Below are 22,172 nucleotides of genomic sequence, written 5' to 3' on the forward strand. Positions count from 1 at the left end.
ATCTTAGAAACCAAGTAAAATGCCTCCAAAGAACCTGTAGGCTATGGGAAGAAAAAGTAAAAGTATTTTTTGAAATTATTGAAGATAATGTAGCTAAAGCAGTAGTTTGAGGGAAAGGGGTATTGTACTCTGTGCCCACATTATAATAGGAGTAAGGACTCAAATTACTGACCTCAGTTTCCACACTTAATAAGCAAGAAGTAGAACAAATGAAATCTAAAGCAAAAGAAACAAAATGATAAAGATCAAAATAGAAATCAGTCTAACAGAAAAGAGAAAAATAATAGAGGAAAATCAAGGCAATCAAAAGCTGGTTCTTTGAGATCAGTAAAATTGATTAGCATATAGCAAGTCTGAGATAAAAGAAAGACATATTATCAATCCCAGGAAAAGAGATGAGTCTGTATTCTGTAGCTACTAGACAGATTAAAAAGGAATAGTATGAACATTGGAACATGTAGGTGAAATGGACATATTCCTTGAAAGATACAAATTACCAAAGCGCAACCGAGAAGGATTTAAAACCCTTAATTAAAGAACTTGATTAAAGACCTTGATGTGGATACAGTGGTGAGTGCCTGTGCTACCAGCATGTGGAGAACTTGCAGAATACTCAAGATGTGTTACAAAACCACAGTAATCAAAACAATATGGTGTTGCTGTCAAGATAGACAGGTGGGCATGGTGTTGCACACCTCTAATCCCTACACTCAGGAGGCTGAGGCAGGAGGATTGCTGTGAGTTGGAGGCCAGGCTGGGCTACAAAGTGAGTTCAAGCCCAGCCTTAGCTGCATAGTGAAACTTTGTTTCAACCAGTATAATGGAACAGAAATATGCCTGTACCTCTAATGATTATTGCTAAACGTATCAAGATAATAGAAAAAGAATGTTTTCAAGAAGTGATCTTAAAATATTAGGCAGATATATGCAAAAACTGAATTTTGATGTAGCCTCATTCCATATTACAGCAATTTAAAATGGATCACAGACCTGCCTGTAGAAACTAAAATCACAAAACTTCTAGAAAATCTTGTTGATGTGGGATTTGGCAAAGATTTCACTTAATCACAAGAAACAATACAAATTTAAAAATTCATCAGTTGGGTTTCAACATAATTTAAAACCTTTTATTTTTTGAAAGATCCCTTATAAAAATGAAAAAAGACACAGTCCAGGATAAAGTATTTACAGAACATACATTCTAACACAGGATACTACCTAAATGTGTAACAAACAAAGCGTGATGGCACATACTTGTAATCCCAGCACTCTGGGAGGTTGAGGCAGAAGAATCCCAAGTTAGAGTCTAACCTAGGCAATTTAGTGTCTCAAAACTGCAAAAAATAAAGGACTGGGCTGTATCTCAATGTGAGGGCCTTGGCTTCAATTTCCAGTACTACCAAAAACAACAAAGTGAATGAACTCAGTAAGAAAAATAACCCACTTTAAAAAATGACCATGCCAGTACCCTCAGTACTCAGGAGCCTGAAGTAGGAGGATTGTTGCAAGTTTGAGATCAGCCTGGGCTACAAAGTGAGGTCAAGGTCAGCCTGAACTGCATAGCAACACCCTGTTTCAAAAGAAAAAAATTAAAAATGACCAAAGTTTCAATAGATGCTTTAAAGTGTCCGTACAAAGATGTACTGATGGCAGAAAGTCACATGAAATGTTACTCTGGTGGTTATCTATTAAAGTAATGCAGATTAAACACACACACACACGCACGCATGCACGCACGCACACACGCACACCCTAATAGAATAGCTAAAGTAAAAAACATAAACCAGGGAGCAAGTGGAATTCTTGCTGGTGGAAATGTCATTGGAATAACTTTGAAAACCTGTTGAGATGTTCCTAAAAAGTTAGGGCTGGGGATTTAGCTTAGCAGAAGCATCTGCCTGGCAAGCAGAAGGTTGTGAGTTTGATCCCCGCTTCCCCCAAAAAAGTTCACTGTACATGTCCCAGAAAGTTAGTCCTTCCGTTTGTTGGTATTTACCAGAAAGAAAAGTATATGTCCGTATAAACACATGTGCAACTATGTTCATAGCACCTTTAATTGTGTAACAGGAAACTAGTAGCAATTTAAATGTCTAGTGATTTGCGCAGCCAAATGAATGAATCTCAAAATAGTAGTGCTGAGTGAAAGAATGCAGATGCAGAATCCTACATACGGTGTATTATATGCCATTTATAAATTGCAGGAAAAGGAAGCTGATCTAGGGGAACAACAGATGAGTGGTTGCCAAGGAATGGGCCGGGGCCTGGGGAGGGAGGAGGGACAGATTATCAAAGGACATAAGGGAGCTTTTGGGAGTGAGGAGTGTGGTCCATTACCTTGCTGTGTTGATACATATGTGAGTTAAGATGTATCAAATTGTGATACATTAAATATGTACAGGTTATAGTATGTTACCCTTCAGTGAATTGGTGAACAATATGAAAAAAAAAAAACAGAAGGGGAAAAAAAGATAAAAAGGTCAGTGAAAAAGATTTGCACCACCAGGCAAGGAACCAAGCACACCACAGAGTTGAGGAGACAGGGGCTGAGTGTCCCCCCTCCGGTCCAGGGGCTGCTTTGCTGGGCTCTGTAGCCTGGGGCTGCCTGTGCTATTCTCCAGCTTAGCCTGGCCTCTGTTTCCCTGGCTGTAAGACAGGCTCAAATTGAAATTAAGCCCTTCAGTGGGGGATGCCCTGGTATCAGCATGCTAGAAGGCCAGGTCATGGTTTGTCAGAAGTGACATTTTAAATAACTTCCTATTTCTGGGTTGTGTATTTATTAATAATGAGTATTATATGGTATGGAAATAAGCTTTATGCAACTAAGTTTCAGCTCAGTTCTTGTTGCATGTTACTGACTTGCTTTTGCTCTGGCATAGAGAGAGATCCTCAGACAGTTGAGAGTCTGCTCCTTTGTGGGCTTCAGTGGAAGGGGCGCATCTTCCTTTCTGGGGAGATGGGGTTTTCACTTTATCTGTCAACCCTTTCCTACCCTGTGAGTGTAGCATGGGGGTCTGGAATTACTGTGTGGCATTCAGTCTTTGATTTGCCTCTGGATCGCAGACACAAGTCACCTTTAACAGGCTGTTACAGTGTTCAAGTGTTTTATACAGTGAAAGATGCTGGGTGAGGGTTGTGGTTAACCATATACACGGTCAGGAGTAGAGGGAGCACCCTTGCCACCTGGGAGCCTGAAGACTAGAACAACCCTTCGGAAGAGTTACCGAGCATACTAAATCCCATCCTTGGCGTTTTCTCTCAAAAGCCAGGAAATTTTCTGTCTGGTCAGTGTGCTAGGATTTTAATTAGATGCTTCATTTTAATTTGCCTTCAGCCAAGGAAAGCTTTGAACATAAGCCCCTAACAGTCTTGGCCTTCGTGCTTCTCAGAATATCATCAGGCGGGCTCCTGATAGTGGGCACAGCTGTCTCCAGCAGTACGGGAGGGAGGCGATCATGTCCTTGATTTTATTCACTGTCTTTGGTACATGTAGGGCATTGTACCAACATCTTATCTTTATTACTGGAGTTCTGTAGTTTCAAAAGTAATTTAACTTTGTTCTGCAAAGAATCCTGATATTTCTACTTTAAGGGCTAAGGAGGAGTCGTTTTTGTTGATTGCTTGGTTGGCAGGGCTCTGAGTCCTGTCCGTGGCCCCCATCCGGGACCCACTTTTTAGCCGTTGCCCTGTAACATGCATGGGGCAAGGGACAGCTGAAGTGCCAGGCGCAGGCTCTCCTGACGGGCAGTGAGGCGGGAATTCTGAGCCCAAGTGTTTCCTGGGATAATTTTATATGTGTGTAGCTCTTCCTTCCTTCCTTTCTTTCTCTCTCTTTCTTTTTCCTTCCTTCTTTTCTTTCTTTCTTTCTTTCTTTCTTTCTTTCTTTCTTTCTTTCTTTCTTTTTTTTTTTTTTTTACTAGGAATTGATCTCAGTGTTTGCCAGGCAGGCACTGTGCTGCTGAGCTAAATCTCAGTAGATCTATTTCCTCCATATACAAATTTGATATGGCAGGTGCACCCCACAAACTGCCTGCTCTGGTTCTGTGTGGAGCTGGCTGCACCAGTGTCTGGGGGAGACCTGGAGTCTTCCCTGGCAGTCATGCTGGTTCACGAGGGGGTGGCCTGGCCACCAACACATGTTCTCTCCTTGGAGCTGGCTCTCACACTCTGGGGCACTCATGTCTCTGTCATTTTGATTCCAAGGCATTATTTTTATTACTAACAATTTTATTGTGACATAATTCACATATGATGCAATTCACCCATTTAAAGTACACAGTTCAGTGTTTTAAAAATATATTCGCTGTATTTAGTGTCATCATCATGAAAATAACTTAGAACATTTTTATCACCCTCAAAGAAGTCTCATCTCCGTTCTTACCCAATCTACACCCTGAGGCAACTGTGCCTCTATTTCCTGTGTCTGTAGTTTGCCAATTTTAGATATGATTTCCTATAAGTGGAATGTAGTCTTTTATGACTGGCTTCCTAGTATGCTATTTTTAAGGTTCATCTAAGTCATAGCATCTCTCAGCATTTACTTTATGTGTGTGTGTGTGCATGCACACACTGAGAATTAAACCCAGGGCTTCATGCATGCTAGGCATCGCCTGCATAATTTCTTTTTATGGCTGAATAATATTCCACTGAGTGGATAGATCATATTTGATTTATTGTCTGATGGCCATTTGAATTACTTCTGCTTCTAGGCAGTTGTGAGTCAATGCTACCATTCAAACATTTATTTTTATAATTTGAGTTTTGTCACCATGGATGAGATATGTATAAGTACACAATTTTTGAACTTTTAGAATGTAAAGGCATAATATTTCCTTCAGGGAGTAGAAATTCATGACATGTTATGTAGGCTTAAGTGACAGTTAAAAGAAAAGCACTTGTTTATGGAGCCTCAGTCAATTTTAGGTAAAGTAAGCTTAAAATAATTTAATTTGACTGAGCGTAGTGATACACACCTGTAATTCCAGCACTCAGGAGGCTGAGGCAGGAGGATCACTGGTAGTTCAAGGCCAGCCTGGGCTACATGGTGAGTTCAAGGGCAGCCTGAACAACATAGTGACTCTGTTTCAAAAAAAATATATATGTAATTCATAATTTTAGTTGGTAATTTTCTGTGTACCTAAAACGTGCATAAACATTGTAGTTTTGATGGTATGACTGGTTAAAAAGTTGCAAAACTGTGAACCTCTATGAGTTCAGTCTAATTCCCACATACGAATGTTTCCCCTGCACCAGGCCTCACATTAGGTGAGGAGAACACAAGGCGTGTGGGCAGGGCTGGGCCTCTGTGCTCATCTGCAGTCTTGCTGAGGGTGGTCTGGGCTCTGGGGACCGGCAGGGCCATGCAGACCTCCAGCATATGGAGTTTCAGGAAGGAGCTCAACTGGACCTGGGCGTAACAGTAGGGACTTCAGGGGAGCTTCCCAAAGGAAGTCCATGACCAGGCTGTCAGGGAAGGGGAACATGGTTGTAAGTGAAGCAGAGAAGGAAGGTGGAGGAGGGAGGAGAGAGTTCCAAGCAGGAGACAGAGCCGCTGCAGCCCATCACCTGCTCAGGGTGTTGAAAATGGGGTGCAGGGTGCGGTGCGGTGATGGCAAAGAGCAGGGGAGACTGAGTCCCACCACGGCTGCCCTGGGTGCTGGGACTCTGCTCCAGGAGCCAGAGGTTGTCACAGGAAGCCAGTCTGCGTGGTGGCCACTCGGGTACACTGGGTCAAGGGGGAGCCGTGTTCCCACTGCACCAGGAGGGACGGTCACTGTCGGGGGCTGTTGGGGGATTCGGGAGAGCCCCTGGGGGACGAGGTGGGCAGATGGGCTAGCGCGCAGGCCGGGGCTGTTGCAGTTTGAGTCTGTGTTATGGAGGGCCCCTTGGATGTGGCACGGCGCTGCTAAGTGTTGCTTGTGTGGTCTCTTGCTATAAACTGAGTTGCCTTAATGAAGATGAAAATGCCAACAGAAGCAGAGCAAAAACTGCCAAAACATTCTGTGAGTGACGGGGCACCAGTCGCAGGTGCCGCTTCTGGGCTGATTAGGCTGATTTATTTATTTATTCTTATTTTGGAGTGAAAACCTGGCAGAAACACTAGTTGCTTAAGGGACTCGGGGAGCAGCGTTTACAACACGTGGGAGCAGGAGATTTACTTGAGCTTGTTACTTACTTTGTTATTTCACAGTCATGGGAGACTGCACAATCTCAGGGCCTAGTCAGGAGGGTCGAACTCAGGATCGGGCAGAGGGGTGTATGTGAGGAGGTGGACAGGGGACCCATCATGGCATTGACCGTCGCCAGTTAAACTCCCACAGGTGAGGAGCCTCGGTGGGCTAAGGCTAAAATTCATTCACTTTCTGACCCCTCTACTTAGCTGGCAAGGCCACAGTTCTGGCCTGGTGGGGGTGCCAGGTCAGTTATCTGCCCTGCATTCGCTGGGTTTTCCTTGCTGCACCGTGATGGGACCGAGTCTTGGGCAGGAAGCCCTCGGAGGCAAAGCCTCGCTCCTAGGTCTCACCACACGTGCCCAAGTCAGAACAGCTGTGATGAGTGTGGCCTGCTCCCTGAGGCCCGTGGGCATGCTTAGGTGCTGGGCACACTGCCTCAGTTTCCTTTTCTCAGAGCAGTGACTCGGGCCTCTCATTCTTCATCCAGATATGTACCCTTTGGCTGCAGCGACCCAGGAGATGGAGAGCAGCCGGAAGCTGACTCACCTGCTGAACTCGGTGACAGACGCTCTGGTCTGGGTGATCGCTAAGAGCGGCATCTCCTCCCAGCAGCAGTCCATTCGCCTGGCCAATCTCCTGATGCTTCTGTCTCATGTCAGGCACATCAGGTACGGACCGGTGGCACTGCTGCACAGGGCGCAGGTGGTGTGTGTGGGCTCGGAGCTTTGGGAAGAAGGTTTGCAGGCTTGAGGTGGGTTTACCATGGTCGCCTTTATGGGGAAATGAACTCCTGAAAAGGAACGAGAGGCATCTGTTTGCACACCTAGAACCAAAGATTGGCACGCAGGGGACCTTGAATGAATGTCATGTGGGATTTCATAGGATTTTCATGGTGTCTTGGAGAAGCTCATCTGACTTTTGGTTGTTAGGACTTACAGTTGTTCATAGACTCCTCAGAAAGGCATTCTTCCCTGAAATGAAATGCCACCCCTCCACCACCCAGGGCTGAAGTCTTGCTGTGTTTTTGTGAACAGCTGAGTCTGGCTCTCCTAGGTGGCCCTCGGGCTGGCAATGTGGGGAAGTCCAGAAAGCCTTTCCTCAAGGTGGTTGTTTCTCCTTGTGACATCTGGCAAACAGGATAAGACCCCAGAATTCCCATCAGGATAGGAAGGCAAGGCTGTGGTTGAAGCTCATTCCAGGTCAGGAGACATCAGGCAATCGCTGGCACAGTGCCACCCAGGTGGGGAGACACATGCGGAGGGGAGGCAGTGATCCCCAGGAGCGATCAGGGGGGAAGCTGTGGAGGGAAGGTCAATACACACACTGAAAATTTTAACACAGGACAAAGTAATAACAATGCTGGTACCTGTTTTCTCCTTGAGGACCACACAGCCCGCAGTCCTCTGCAGAGCACACATAGCTGGTTCTTAGAAGGTTTTTGGAGTCCATACTTATGAGCTTACCTACTTAATAAAATGTATTTGTGCTTTTAAAACCAGTATCTGTGCACTTTTGAGGTCATGCCAGGAGTGACAGAAATCTTGAGTCACTCAATTTCCAGCTGAAGGTTGAACAAGGCAAGGCTTTGTCATCCTGGTTTGCTTCTCTGTGTCCTTTACACTATTTAGGGCCAGGTTTTCACATTTTGCTTTCTGTGAGTAATTTCATTGTTCAGAGAGTTCCCTAGAGTAGTGCTAAAAATACTCTCTAGTGTTGCTAAGGGCAAGAAATCTGAGAGGAGCTTTCAGAGAAGATCTGTGTTTTGGGTAAGTTTCTTTGAAGCCTAAGTTAATAGCACTGTTGGCTGTGAGATCATTGTTAATGAATCAACAATATGTATTAAATAAGATGATTTTGTCCAGAAACACACACAGGCGTATGCATTGATTGGATGATCTAAATCTTGATCGGTCTTATAGGCACCTGACTACTATGCTTCCCCTAGAAGCAATGATTCAGTATTTGCTAATTCAGCATTCGCAATGGCTTTATAGAAACTGACTTCCATGAGTAATGAGAAATTATCGTGCTATGTACCAGGCCATTGTGGGTGGGCATTAGGACACAGAAGTCCAGATGACATCAGCTTTGCCCTGGAATAGAAATGATTGGGTACTGGATGCATGTGCTGTAGGAAATGGGCTGGGGAAGTGGGGGTGGGGGTGGACTGGCTCTGTTCTGGAGAACGGGGAAGGATTTCAGCATTCCTGTGGCTACCTCAGGGAGAGAATCTCAGCACCTTTTTGTCCCCATAGTAACAAGGGCATGGAACACCTGCTCAGCATGAAGTGCAAAAATGTGGTCCCAGTGTACGATCTGCTGTTGGAGATGCTGAACGCTCACACGCTTCGTGGGTACAAGTCCCCGGTCCCTGGGTCCGAGTGCAGTTCGGAAGAGGACAGCAAGAACAAGGAGGGCTCACAGAATTCGCAGTCTCAGTGATGCCCAGCCCTGAGGTAAACGGGCCCACAGAGGAGGTCAAAGCAGAGGTGTGGATGCCAGCGGGTCCTGAGCCTGGTCTCGTCTCTGCACTGAGCGCCCCTCCTCGGCTTTTGGCAGCCCGGTCATGCACCATCACTCCCCCCTCTCCCTTTCCCACGAGTCAGGGTGACAGCGTGTAGTTTTCCTTGTGCGAGGGAGGGGTACTTTGGAATGCAGAATTCCATCTTGCAGGGGTTTAGGGGATATCAGTGTGGTTCCTGCCTCACTTCCTTCCCTGTTCTGCCCCTTTAGAAAACACCTTACAGGTTTCAGAATGAATGGTGGAAATCTGATTGGAAATGTTGCAAGCTAGAGGGGAGAGAGATGCCAGTCTATAGGAGTCTAATCCCTACTGGGCAACCTTCGCTTCACTGGGAACTGACCTTCATGTGCTCTCCTCTGCGTCATGGGAAACTCATGATGACAACCCATTAACTAATGTCACATGCCCACCTCACAGGTCTGTGAGGACTGATATCGTGTTACAGGATTTTGTCAAAGACTAGAGGGATGGGGTCAAGGTGGGATGTGAGCCACGTTCTTAGACCTTGTCACTGTCTTTATGCCCCCTTATGCCTCCTGATTTGCATTCACAGAGCTTGCTAATTCTTTGGGGCATGTGTCCGTGCGATGTGTGTGATCACTTTCATGAAGAGCTGTGGGAAGTATAAATCTCTGTCCTCCTGGAGTGGGACCTTCTCGAAACCCTAATGCCCTGAGCCCTAGAATGTGTGCTACAGAAAGGCCTTGGGTTTGCAGGGAAGGTTCTGTCTGGTGTGGGCCACAGTCAGGGTGTCCCTCTGGGGTCTTGTGAATACACTTTCCAGTCTGCATAGCAGAGGTAACCGCCATAGCTGCCACATCCACCATGTCCATCACCCAGGGGAGACCAGGGCATCTCGGGCTGTGGATGTGCATGGTGTGTTCTGTGGAGAAATGGTACAAGCGTGCAGCCCACACATCACTGCAAGGCCACCCCATTAGACGTGAGCATGAAGACATGGTTTGTGAACTCTCCCCCCAAAAGAGTGTCAGGGGTAATTATTTATAGCTAACATGAATTTTTTTAAACCCCAGGGAGTTCTTAAAATATTTTCTTATCAGAACATTTATATGGTGTGCTGAGTGAAACAAAAACAGTAAAAACTTCTTCATCTGAGTGGAACATAAATAGGAAACAAAGAGAACAAAAATACCATGAAATGATAATTTTTACGAAGCTGAAATTTTTAGACAAAGCTTTTGGGAACAAAAATGCATAACATGTTTAACAGTGGTACTCTGGGAGTGAGCAATTAAAATATCACATTGATCTTTGTGCTAATGCTTTCAAAAATTACCATGTAATACAATATGAAGTATTTTCTTTTTGAAAGTAAGTTTATTTTGGCTAAAACATTCTGTATTTATGAAGTCAATGGGAAGATTGAAGGTAGTTTTAAGGGTTAGTTCCTGCTCGACAGAACTTGAATAATTCTTGATTTGGATATTGGTGCAATTTGACTACAAGTCAAGGCTCAGCCTTTGCATAAACCCTCGGACATAGAGCTAGAGGACTCTGGCATGGAGGAAGTTTGAAATTGTTCTGAGTGACTTAGTTACAGCCTCAGACAGACTCAGTACAGAAAATGGAAGCGTGATTAACAGGAAGTAGGGAACTGGTATTATCCAGGTTAGTTTCTTTCTGGCCAGCTAAGCATTTCCCACTACTAACAACACTAAGACGACAGCCTCAAAGTTCTGTTAATCCTATCTTTACAAGGGACCACCAATAAGGAAAAGAACCAGACAATAAATCATCAACCCACAGTCCCAGCCATTGCTTAGTTAGTTCTAGTGTAATAAATTTTTTTAGGGCCTCCCTGCCCCCTCATACTGGGGACTGAACCTGGGGCCTTACACATGCTAGGCAAATGTTCTACCACTCAACTACATCTTCAGTCATTGCTACTGCCTTCTTAAAATTGTGAAACCGGGTCTTGCTAAATTGCCCAGGCTGGATTTGAACTTGAGATCCTCCTGCCTGTCACCTGAGTAGCAGAGATGACAGACATGCACCACCATGTCTTGCCTAGGTTGCCCCCCAGCCCCATTGCTCTTTTGATACCTAAGGAGGGTGCCACATGGGACACAGGCAACCAACCACCTTTGTTGCAAGTCCTGCACCATCCAGATGAGTGTGCATTCTATCCCTGGGAAACGCACCCACTGGCCATTACAGTAATTACCCACACATTCTCCTGCCTGTGTCTGGGCCCTTGGTTTCACTGCATCTGGATTTAGCCAAGCAGGGGAAGTGACGCTTTCCGTCATGAGGGCCTGCTGTGCGCAGCCTGTTTTAGGCTGGTGTTGGAGCAGCGGGGGTTGAACATAGCTCTGTTGTTGTTTACAACAAACAAATGTTTGTTGTTTTGAGTATCCTAGGCCTTTCTCCCTTCAGATGAAGGGTTTTGAATGATCTGATTCCCTCTGCTCCAAATATGTCCTGTAAGGATAACCCTTTTATGTCAAGGTGCTGTATTTGTGTTGGGGAACATCCTCCAGGTCTGTTTTAAAGGCCACTCTCTCTTTAATTCATAGTGTCTACTTCTAAGTACTCCTTTATGGATATATCCACTCCTCCCAGAGTGTGTGTTCCTTCAGGGCGAGAGTTCTCCTGTAGCTAAGCAGGATCTCACTTTTTCCAAGTCCAGATTTTAAAAGGAATTAAATTAGTAAACCATGAACAGGACACAGATTTTTGAATCAAAGACCAAACTCTCTTTGCTGTGTCATGGAATAGTGATGTTCAGCCTTGCCTTAGACTGGTGCGGCCAGGGTTCCAGACTTGATTTGGCCTAAACTCCAAAAACATGAGTGATGAATACAGGGTTATACAGACAGATTTTAATGAAACAATTCTCCTGCGTACCATTAACACAGAACGTTCCCTCAGATTCTTGGGAGCAACTGGCAGTCCTGGGAGGGGCGCCTGCGGGACGTCCACATGCATTTTGTTCTAACGAACCTTCCTGTGTTCTCTCTGCCTGTGCCTGTCCCCAGGCTTGTCACATATCAGGCTTAACTACAAAGGGTTAAACCAAAATAACCCCCTGAAAAGATTTTTCTTAAAACATTGAGGTGGGAACATAAGACAGCGGTCAGCCAAACAGCAAATCTGAGGAGCCTTAACTATATTAAACACAGAACAGCGCAGAATCAACCAGGGCTTTTGCAGTTTGACTATCTTTATCTGGATTACTTCACCTGCTAACTCAGCAGCAAGGCCAATTATTTTAGAAAAAAATCAGTTACCAATTCCCAGCAGAGCCATGGTGATATATAATGTATTTATATATATACGGGGACACATTTAAGTTGAAGCAATCCTAGATTTTTCTAGCATGTGAAAATAAGGTTGGTTTCTCTTTACATCTGCAAAGGGGATCACATTGTTGACACTTTTTCCATTTCTTTCTTTCTTTTTTCTGTACTGGGAATCAAACTCAGGACCTTGTGCTCCCCAAGCAGGCGCTTATGCCACTGAGTTATATCCCTAGGTCCAACATCTTTCCAAATTTAAGGTTTTGAGTTATATTTTGAACAAAATATTTTTTATTTACTAAAGTTTGATTTTTTTGCTTTTTGCTGGTCATCAGGGTCTTCACACTGTGCTACCTTCTGAGCACTTTTTACATCCCGAGACAGCAGTTTACTAAATCAGAAGGTGCTTAGCTTGGCAGTTCTGCCTCAGCCTCCCAGAGTGCTGAGATTACACCACCATAGATACAGACAGCTCTTTAAACTGCTAAAACTTTAAAAAACACAATAAAGGTTTATGTAAAGAAAAAAAAAGTAACAATAAGAAAATAACATTATTTGTGAGCTGTGTGCTGGAGTTCTCACTGCCGCACACTTGGACATTTATCCCTCGTCAGTGTTACCTTTCAGGCTCATGGTCACAAGAAACAGGTGATAGAGCTAACCACAGGAAGCCCAGGTCCACTGCACAAAGTGGTCATACAGTTCAGGTAGTTAAATATTCAAGACCGGGGGACGTGGCCCACTGGTAGAACTCTTACCTAGCATGTGAGAGACAAGACCCTGGCTTCTATTGCTAGCACTGCAGAAATGGAATTTTAATTAAAAGAATTGTTTTTATTTCTGCCACTGGCCTGCATTCTTCAGCCTAAAAAAAATACTTTAAAATTGCAACTGCCTATCATACCCCAAACTCCCAGTTTGCATAACACTCCTGTAGACACAAAGCATGTGAACTCCTGATATAGAAGTTCCTTCCATCTATTGTATGTATGTAAATTAAACTCCTTGGGCAAACTGACCTGCTTGGGGTCATAAAACTACGTATAGCCAAGGGCAGACAATTCAGTTCTTTCTGCCTGGACAGTGCGACTCCTGGTGCAGGACTGTGTTGCTTGGCCTGTGTGATGGTACAGTGGATTGCTCACGGTTGCCTTCTGCAGTACCTTTAGACCCTAACTTCTCAGCTTAGACAGGGGTGCATGAACCTTCACAGAACAGCAGTGACAGACAGGAAGTGAGGTGAGTTATATTCCGGTCTCCCAGCCAGGGGTTCTGCCATTATCTGCTACTTCTGTGCTATATTGCTGTTCCCAAAACCTCGGGAGCCAAGTACGTGCCTAGGGAACTTACCCAGGTGAATTTCTCACACCCCTAACGCATCGCTGCTTCCCTGTGTGGTCTGGCACACTGAGGCATGAAAACATGCATTTGTCTTTCGTGGCTCTCAAACTCACCGACACTGGCACCAGTGGCAGATCCACAAGGTGCACTTGTCTCTGTGCTATCTGATCTTATTCCCATTTTTGTTGAAGTTGACTTTTTTTTTTTTTTAAGCCCAAGGATCCTATTCACTCTGTAGGGCAGCCTCTGTTACTCAATAATAGCTTTCCTCTATGTGAAGGGCAGGAGTTTGATGCAACTCTGGAAGTTTCTGGTAACTCTAGCATTGATGTTACATTTTTTCTGTGTCGGTGTCTAAATGCCATGAATACTGGCCCTAGAACTATCATTTGGTGGTCCTGGGAACTTCAGAGCCTGCTGTTAGACATTTTTATTTTTCCCAGGTGGATGCTTTGTACCATTAGAATAATTTGACTGCCATTCATAGGTTTTTAAATGTTGGCCTTTTAACAAATGTATGAAAGCAGGTTTTGAGGCTTGTTCTCCATTTCCCTGGGTACTACTGTTCTTACTGTCTCTTTAATGTGTATGGAACCAACTGTTGCAGAAAGAAGTTTAATGTGACATAAATAAACTGTTTTTCATAATTATGGTTTTAAAAATGTATTTGTTGGAAGTCGAGTATGAGAGTTTACAGTAATTAGGATAAAGGGTGTCTGTAGTCTGTGAACTCTATTCTACTATTCTATTCTACTCTTTATAGAGCCCTTTGGGAACTTGATGATAAATTCCCAGGAAAAGGCACCTAACACAAATGCTTGCATACCATCAAGAGTTAACCTGCCTTCAGCTCAGGCTTCCTAAGGCGGAACAATTTAATCATTAGTCTATAATCCCTTGTGACTTATGACTGCAGGCGCTGTGTGACTGAGTAAATGCACTCCATAAATGTACAAGTCCCGGTGTGCTCTGCACCAATCAGTGGGGTAGACTTTTTGTGATTGCCTCATCTGAGTCAATTAATATTATACCATCAGAGATGGGGAGAAAGTAATTCATTCATATGGAAGTTATCTTTGTGCCAATGTTCACTTGAACACTTCCCTTGCAAGTGGGAAAGAAAAGATGTATTTGTGACAATGCAAAACAAAGATTATCTGACATTAAAGTTTTGGGGACACACAGGCTTGAGGGTTGGATTGCAGCAGCAGGAGTCCCTGGGACTGGGGGCTAAATGCAACACATCTCTTTTATCTTGGAGGCACCTAACCCTGATACACCTTGATTGTCCTGGGTCAGTGCGGCCCTCAGAGAGTTCACCTCCTTTGGGGTGGATGACAGGGGACAGAGAGGACAGGAGACTGCTATTTGCTTCAGGCTATACTGGATGGGGACCTTCTAAGCAACTCGGAGGTTAAAGGGGAAAGGTGACATTTTCACTGTGCATACTTTTCTCTGGGATGACTATAATTCATTTGGACAAGTTAGACATACTTTAAGGACTGGTGATTTAGCTTAGCAGTGCAAACGTTTGCCTGGCAAGTGCCACATAGTGAGTTTGATCCTGGGTACCAAAAACACCCCAAGGTACTTTGAAACCTACCTTTTTCTCCATATCCATTAAACAATTTGATGACATAAAACACTGAAGGAAAAATGAAGACAGATTCTCTTCCCATGGTCCCTTGGCTGTGGAGCCGCTGGCTAGCCTCACGGGCCGTAGCTGCATGGATAGTGTGGCTGTCCACAGCAAGGAAGCCCTGTTGGAAAGTCCAGGCTTCAGATCCCACTGGGCTTCACTGGCTGCCTGAGGAAGGTGCTCTGCAGGGGAGGGGACCAGACTGGGTTCATCAGTGGCACCCCCAAGTGTTAGAGGCACAGTTCAGATTGGGTCAGTAACCTCCAAAACCAGGGAGGTGGAACGCTAGGGTTTACCTTCTTTGCTTAGCACGAGGTTGATTTCTGTGGAAAGTCAGCAGCTTTGCCTGTAACATCTGTTAAGACACGTGACTGTCTGTCCCAGGCTGAACACCGTCATCCAAAAAGCTCTAAAATCTAAAACCACCCTCTCCTTCCACAGGGCACTGGCCTACACCCAGAGCCTCCTTCACCCAGGCCAGGCAAACGCTCCACGCTGGGCTACATTCCCAGCCCCAAATCCAAGACTTTGAGGACACGACACTACAACTGGAGCAATCTACACTCTGAAACCTTTCATATACAAAATTACTTTAAAAATCGCACAGTTCAGGCTGTGTGTAAAGTATATATGAGACACAGATGAATTCTTGAATTGACCTGGGTCCCATCTCCTACATCTCATTTTATGTATGCAGCTGCTCCCAAAACCCAGAAATGCTCCCGTCTAAAACACTTCTAGTCCAAAGCATTTTGGAGAAGGGACTCTCAATAGTACATTCCAGGAGGGGCAGGGACTGGGGGGACCCAGGCGGGGCTGTTTGTGCACATCCACCTTCATGGAGTGCTGTCCTTGTCCTCTCTGCTGCCGTGGACGGTCACAGGCGAAATCCTGCACACACAAGGAAGGGTCTCCTATCTCGGGACAGGTTGAGGTTTCCAGATCTCATTCTGTCGAAGAGTAAAGAGCTCCCCCACCTAAAGCTAGACAGTGATTTGTTCCTTGGAAATTTGAGCGTGCTACTGACCCACTTTGCAATTATAATCCAGGGCAATGCTTTGGTTCATTTTGTGTTTTATTGAGAAACAGCTTGAGTTATACATACCACAAACAGCTTCAAGTTTTTGTATCAACCCCTTCCCCCTGTGGCCAAACAGTTCAACCACACCAGAAGTGTCTCTTTGAAGTCTTATAAAATTAACTTATAAAAACATCCCTATCAAGTCTGTAGTTTGGCATTTACTGTACAGTAGTGAAAAGCTTGAGCTAAAAATCAATTTTTTTAAAAAAATCAAAGTTTACATTATTTATACAGATTCAGCATTGTTAAAAAATATGCACAGGTAACCACATCCATGCAATAAAGTTTTTAAAAAAATTTAGAGCACTATAAAAGAGCAAGCCTGGGTACTGAACGGAACATTTTGGCTTAGAACCAATAGCTCCAACTTGCTAGCTGATTGGACGAAAACTGCTGCTATTCATTTAAAATGATTGTTTTTGGCCCATCAGAGCTCAGGGTGTATCTGAGTCTCTGAACCACCTGAGACAGACTCTGTATCTCTAATATACACAACGGGATGAGTGCCACTGCTCCTGGGCCATATTAACTACATTAAAATAATGCTGTGAATCCTGACTCATTTGTGCTTGGCTCTTTGGGAAACTGCCCTTTCCAGAGTCTGCTCAACCAGTCAACTAGCTTTGCCAGAATGCCCAGGGCAGCTGCTGCCAGGTTCCCTGGCCTGGGCAATCCCAGAGGGAGGCGCCTGCAACAGGTCCCGGCCTTGCCAACATGAGTCTCTGACAGATTGATCATGTACCTCTAGCTGGGCCCCTGTGGCAGACAGGCTGTTGGTGTGGTGCTGGGCCCCTGCGGAGCCCACTAGGTGGGGGGCGGCCCTGCGGAGCCCACTAGGTGGGGGGCGGCCCGTTGGTGTAGCTCAGCATGGGGTAAAAGGAGCGGGCGAAGTTGTTGGCCTGGGTACAGCTGTAGTCCTCTTCGGAGGCAGGCAACAGGCAGGCCAGAAGCAGCAGCAGCAACAGGAGCAGCTGCAGGGGGAGCGCCGCCCGGATCACGCGTGACAGGAAGGAGCGCCGAGGCTTTGTGCTGCTGGGGCCAGCGGGACCAGACACCCTGCCAGAGAAGAGGCGGACAGCTCGTTAGGAGTCCAGCACTGCACCTGCTCATGCCTGCGGCGAGGAAGAGAGCCTGGCTGCGAGACCCAAAGCGGGGGCAAGGGCTGGGGCTGAGTTCTGGAGAAGCCCAGCCTTTCCAGATGGAAGCAAATAGTTTTACATGGACTAGGTGGTGACTCTGGTAAGCTGGTGCAGTGAGGGTGGCCCCCAGGGTCACTGTTGGGTCTATACTGCCATTACCTGCCGTCACTGTTGTCCTCGTCCTCCGTGATCCCCTCTGCGAGGAACTGCTGGAACAAAGAAGCCAGTGAGTAACAACCCAGGTGATGACCAGATCCTTCCCGGGGCTGTCTTCTCCAACACTTGTGGGACTAACGCAATAATCCCAGATTCAGTTCATTTGGGTTAAATGATCCCAAGTTTAAACTATCGAGAGTTCCATGTTCCAGTCTGTTGTGATTTAATGGAGAAATCAGGAAACTCATGTTTTTATAACCTGCTGTTATCCCAGAGAAGAGTGATGAGAAGAGGGCTTTCGAGCCAGGTCTTTCAACGGAAATTTTAACATCCTCAGTCCCCTTTCAACAGTGGGCTGAAGCAGACCTATGCTGGGGGACCCCTAAAGGGGCCCTGGAATCTGCTTCTGTCACCCCACGAACTTAAAAATAACCAGCATGGTTCTCTTGGAAGAAGGGGCTCTCACCTTGGCTTGGGGAGCTGGCGCAGATGCTGCAGGAGGCTGGTCCCCAGAGTCCACTTCATCAAAGTCAGGCAGAGCTGGGTCTGGGTTCTGAAAGCCACACCCCAAGAGTTGGCAGGAGCGGAAGGTTCCGACTAGTCTCGAGAGCACAGAACTGTGCTCCATGCAGCCTTTGAGGAGCAACTTAAACCACCTCTTCTTAAAGATGAGGCTGGCAAGTAACCAAGGTAGGGCCAACCGCTCGTATTGAACATAATTCCGGAGGATGGTGCCCTCCCCACATGTCACTGATAGGATCCTGTAGCCATAACATTGCCCAGACAGGGTGAATGGAAGAGCACAGGGACTCTGGGACCTGCCCCATGCCTGGGGAGGTGGATGACATTTTAAAGTCGACAATGAAGAGGACTTGAAGCCATGCTACCATGAGAGAGTAAAAGCTTGAGTCCGTATGACATAGAGGTACAGCAAAAATGATGGGAGGGATTTGTTTTTCTTTTCATTCTTGGGGCTTGTACTCAGTTCTGCTGCACTAAGCTACCTCCTCAAACCTTTTTAAATTTGGAGATGGCAGTTAAGGAGACCCCCAGTTGCCCTGTCTGAGCTCGAACTAGCAACCTTTCTGCCGCAGCCTCCAGAGGACCGTAGCAGTGAGCCACCACGCTGAGCCATCTACTTGTTTTGACAATGTCAGCCACACAGACAGGCGGTACCATACCACTGTTACCTCTCCTCTCCAGCTAACAGAACGCACCTGAGAGCTTCCGCAGGGCTCCAGGAGGGGGCAGTGACCTCCTGCTCCCGTGCTCATGGCCTCCCTGCCTTCCAGTGTGCATCTACTTTGACACCTTGACACATTAAGGCTCCATGTGGACTCACCTGGCTTCTCTGCAAGGACAGCAGATCCCGGGCTACTTGCTCACGTAACTGCTGGAGTTTCTTCTTGATAACGTGGACCTTCTCTTCAGCCTCAATGTAGTCTTCTCCGTTCCCCTTCACAAGAAGGCTGGTGGAAAGCTCGTGTAAGGAGTTTACATGGGGTTGGCATTCTGCGAGCTCCTTCTCCAGTTGCTGAAAGTGGGAACATGTGTGAAACAGTTGGCCAGAGAAGGTGTTTTTGGTTTCAGGATGAAAGATGGATGCTGCTCAATTCCAGAACCTACTACCTACCTCTCTTGGCTGCCTGTGGCCTCAGCCTAGCACTGTTTAGAAAGCAAACTGGTTGGTCCCCCCCCCTTTTTTTTTTTTACTGTATTCCCTTTCACTCTGAAATAATTATGATATTGGACAAAATACAGGAAAAGAAGTGAATGGGTTTGTGGGAAGACTGGACCTTTGTCCACCAGAGCGGGAAGTGAAGGGAAATTAAAGGTGACAGAGAAGGACCAGTGTCAGCATGCTGTTCAGAGACAGGAAGGGATGGGCTCCATGCATCATCCTGCATCGTTAAGGGCAAAAGTCAAAATTAAAATCTGGTTTCAGTCACAAGAGCCACGTTGCGTGTTTAAAAGCACCTGAGGTTAGTGGTCACCCCACTGGACAGTGCAGAGAACATTTCTCTCACTGCTGCTCTAGAATGGAGCATTATAATAATTTTAGAGCTAAACAAAAGAATTTTAAAACATTGGCTAGTATTAAAATATTAAAAATTAAACCACACGCAGCTCTCATCCTGATTATAGAGTAAAACAATGCCCTGTTCTCCCCACCACAGGAACAGCAGGGGTGGCCCCTCTGTACCCAGTCCTACATGTGACTCAACCAATCAAGGATCAAACCTGTTTACAAGCAGCAGCAGCTGGACTCAACGTGCCTTTCTTCCTTGTCATTACTCCCTAGATAACACAGCAACCATTACCTAGCTTTTACATTACAACAGGCATTATCAGCAGTTCAGATGGTTTTAAAGTATGCAGCAGGACATCTTGGTTATATGGGAATAATACATGCATTCTGATTGAGGGATCTGAGCATCGAAAATTTGTGGTGGTGGTGGTGGTGGGTGAGTTTGGGAACCAGGCTTCTGCAGGTGCCAAAGGAGCAACTGTATTCACAAGGGAAAATTCCTTCTATTTCAGAAGCCTTAAGTTTCTCAGGATACTGTCAACAGCCTCGCCCAAATTCCTGACAGTCAGACTTCCTGCTCTGGCTTTTCATCCCTGCAAGTCATTCTGTTGCAGGGCCACAGGTGGCTGCCGTGCGGATATGCACAGCAACCAGAGGGCTGAACTCAGGTCACACATGGCACACTGGGCAGTCGGCTGAGGGTCGGATGCTCTGCAGCAGGCAGTGGTTGTGCAGAGGCCCCAAGGAAGAAACTTACCATGAGTTGTTTCTGGCAGCGCAGGAGATCCTGGTGGTCAGCCTTTGGGTCGGTGACGAGAGCCTTCTGCCTCTGTTCCTCAGCACTGGCTAGCCACAGCAGCAGGCTCTGGCTCCGCTGGTGGAAGTCCTTAAACACAACATGCATTGGGGTACTGCCTGGGCGGAGCACGGAGAGGCCGTGCCCTAAGGCAGCCTGCTGCTGCCAGGCTTCCCCGGCACTCACTCTGTCTAACCAAGGGAAGAAAGGGCTCAGACCACAGGGAGAGGGGGAGAGCAGGGAAGGACAGGGAGCGTACTTGGCAGACCTGGAGGCATCGGGCAGAGAGTGCTAACAGAAAGGAGGGGCTGCAGGCTGACCCTAACTTTCACATAATACTCCACAGGTGCTGGACTCAGTGGCTAAGGGTGCACCCAAATGGACAGGCTGGGTAGGCCCATGTTCCTTAAGATGGAGTCAGAACCGGTAGGTGCCAAGCACTTATGTATCACACATATCACCACCTCATGTAGGTGACACTAATATAACTTCTGTTTTCAGATGTGAACACTGAGGCCCAGAAGGTTCTGCCCAAAGTCCCACAACTACGATACCATAGAGCCAAGTTAAACTGCTTCTCCATTCTAGGGCCGAGTCTCTCAGTTACTCTAGCAAGTGGGCAGAGACAGGGCAGTGTTGGGGTGGCATCTCCAACCCACATGAGCCTGGGCAGCCGAGGAGGAGACCCAGAGCAAGCACTGGGTCACTGAGATGAGGGGAGCACAGGGCTGTGCATGGTAAAAATAGCTGGTGATGGTAAAAATAGCTGCTGCTCCCACCGCGGGGCCTGGCTGCTGCTGGGGCTAGGCCTGGGCGAGCCAGCATACCTGGCACTGCAGGAGCGACTGCCGCAATGTCTCCCTCCAGCTGTCCATCTTGCCCTGGGCCGTCTCCCAGTGCAGGTTCAGCTGGCACAGTCTATGGTGCAGCTCTGAGGCCTCAGCGCTCTCGCTCGGCAGAGATTCCTTGGCACTCACGTTGACAGAGACCATTAAAGTCTTGTAGGTGTCAAAAGCTTTTACTATCTCCTACCACGGAGGAAAAGCATCGGGTTAGGAGCCCTGGAAACCATGCGGAGGAGCTCACTTTGAACCTTGGGAGGGAATGATCTCCCACACACTTCTCCAGGCTTTGGCCACAAACTGAAAGTGACCTTGCCTGTGACTGGCTGGGCAGCATCAGGTGAGGGTGCTGCCTTACATGGTCAGTGGACTGCACTGGCCAGCTGGCTGGCCAGGGAGGCCTGAGGACAGAGGCCTGCCTCCCAGGTGCCCCACTTGACCAGACGCTCGAGAGACCTGCTCATATCCACAGCCTGGCTCTGCAGTTGGCTCACTAACATTTCTGGACCCGGAAGTCTAGGTAGCTATTCCGCATCCACCCCTCGACATCCCAGTAATGATACTCCTTGGAAAACATGGTAACTCCTGCTACATTAACGCACAAAGTAAGATGAAAGTACAAAGGTAAAGAGTGGCTGGACACCCTAAGACCCTGCCCCGAGGTCCCAGGAGCTTCAAAACTGCCCCACCCCTACGTGAGGGACAGTAATGTGAGGGACTGGTAATGTGAGGGAGGAATCCTAACTGTGTAGTAAGGAACATGACCAGGTCACAGGGCACATCTGCAGGCACACTAGTGTTGCTTGGAACTGTGGTGTGCGGTCTGGAGGGCAGGCTTAAACTGCCCAGCTGGGGGGCAGGGCATTTAGCTCAGCAGCATAAGCACCTGCCTCGAAAGCAGGCAGTCGTGAGTTTGATCACCGGTACCGATAAAAAAGAAAAAGAGAAAAAAAAAAAAATACTGCCCAGCTGGCCTCCAGCACCTCTGTCACTGTCTAAAGATGCCTCGGAAGTCAGCTTTTCCCAGCCCCATGTAAAAAGCCTGCTTCCTCAGGCCACGCTGGGATCACCTGTCAGCACTCTCCCATGTGAGAACACTAACCTGCCCCTGCGCTCCTGCCAGTCCCAGAAGTGATGTGGGAGAGACCGATCTTGACCACGCCCCCCGAGACCACCACCCACGCTACAAGCAATG

The 22,172-nt window shown here is 46.7% G+C and overlaps 2 protein-coding genes across 12 annotated transcripts in view; one reads left to right on the plus strand and one right to left on the minus strand.

The window, feature by feature from the left end:
• The window catches only part of Esr2 (estrogen receptor 2), a 68,165-nt gene extending 54,223 nt beyond the window's left edge, over positions 1 to 13,942 (plus strand). For all 3 annotated transcript variants that reach the window (XM_063241114.1, XM_023566086.2, XM_063241113.1), the window contains 3 exons: positions 6,658 to 6,838; positions 8,426 to 8,626; positions 8,904 to 13,942. In XM_063241114.1, coding sequence (XP_063097184.1) covers positions 6,658 to 6,838; positions 8,426 to 8,612 — 368 coding nt within the window. In that variant the 3' untranslated portion in view covers positions 8,613 to 8,626; positions 8,904 to 13,942. The remainder of the gene's footprint in view (positions 1 to 6,657; positions 6,839 to 8,425; positions 8,627 to 8,903) is intronic.
• A 2,049-nt stretch (positions 13,943 to 15,991) lies between these two features.
• Positions 15,992 to 22,172, minus strand: part of Syne2 (spectrin repeat containing nuclear envelope protein 2) — a 313,170-nt gene continuing 306,989 nt past the window's right edge. For 8 of the 9 annotated variants that reach the window (XM_063241111.1, XM_063241106.1, XM_063241108.1 and 5 more), the window contains 6 exons: positions 20,963 to 21,163; positions 20,097 to 20,225; positions 18,653 to 18,844; positions 17,777 to 17,863; positions 17,314 to 17,363; positions 15,992 to 17,071 (listed from right to left, as the gene is read on the minus strand). In XM_063241111.1, coding sequence (XP_063097181.1) covers positions 16,849 to 17,071; positions 17,314 to 17,363; positions 17,777 to 17,863; positions 18,653 to 18,844; positions 20,097 to 20,225; positions 20,963 to 21,163 — 882 coding nt within the window. In that variant the 3' untranslated portion in view covers positions 15,992 to 16,848. The remainder of the gene's footprint in view (positions 17,072 to 17,313; positions 17,364 to 17,776; positions 17,864 to 18,652; positions 18,845 to 20,096; positions 20,226 to 20,962; positions 21,164 to 22,172) is intronic. The other variant, XM_063241110.1, reaches the window with a different exon arrangement.

The sequence above is a fragment of the Cavia porcellus genome, unplaced genomic scaffold, assembly GCF_034190915.1.
Source record: "Cavia porcellus strain 051 isolate PalLab524CR breed Dunkin Hartley unplaced genomic scaffold, mCavPor4.1 scaffold_31, whole genome shotgun sequence".
In the NCBI taxonomy this organism is placed as follows: Eukaryota; Metazoa; Chordata; class Mammalia; order Rodentia; family Caviidae; genus Cavia; species Cavia porcellus.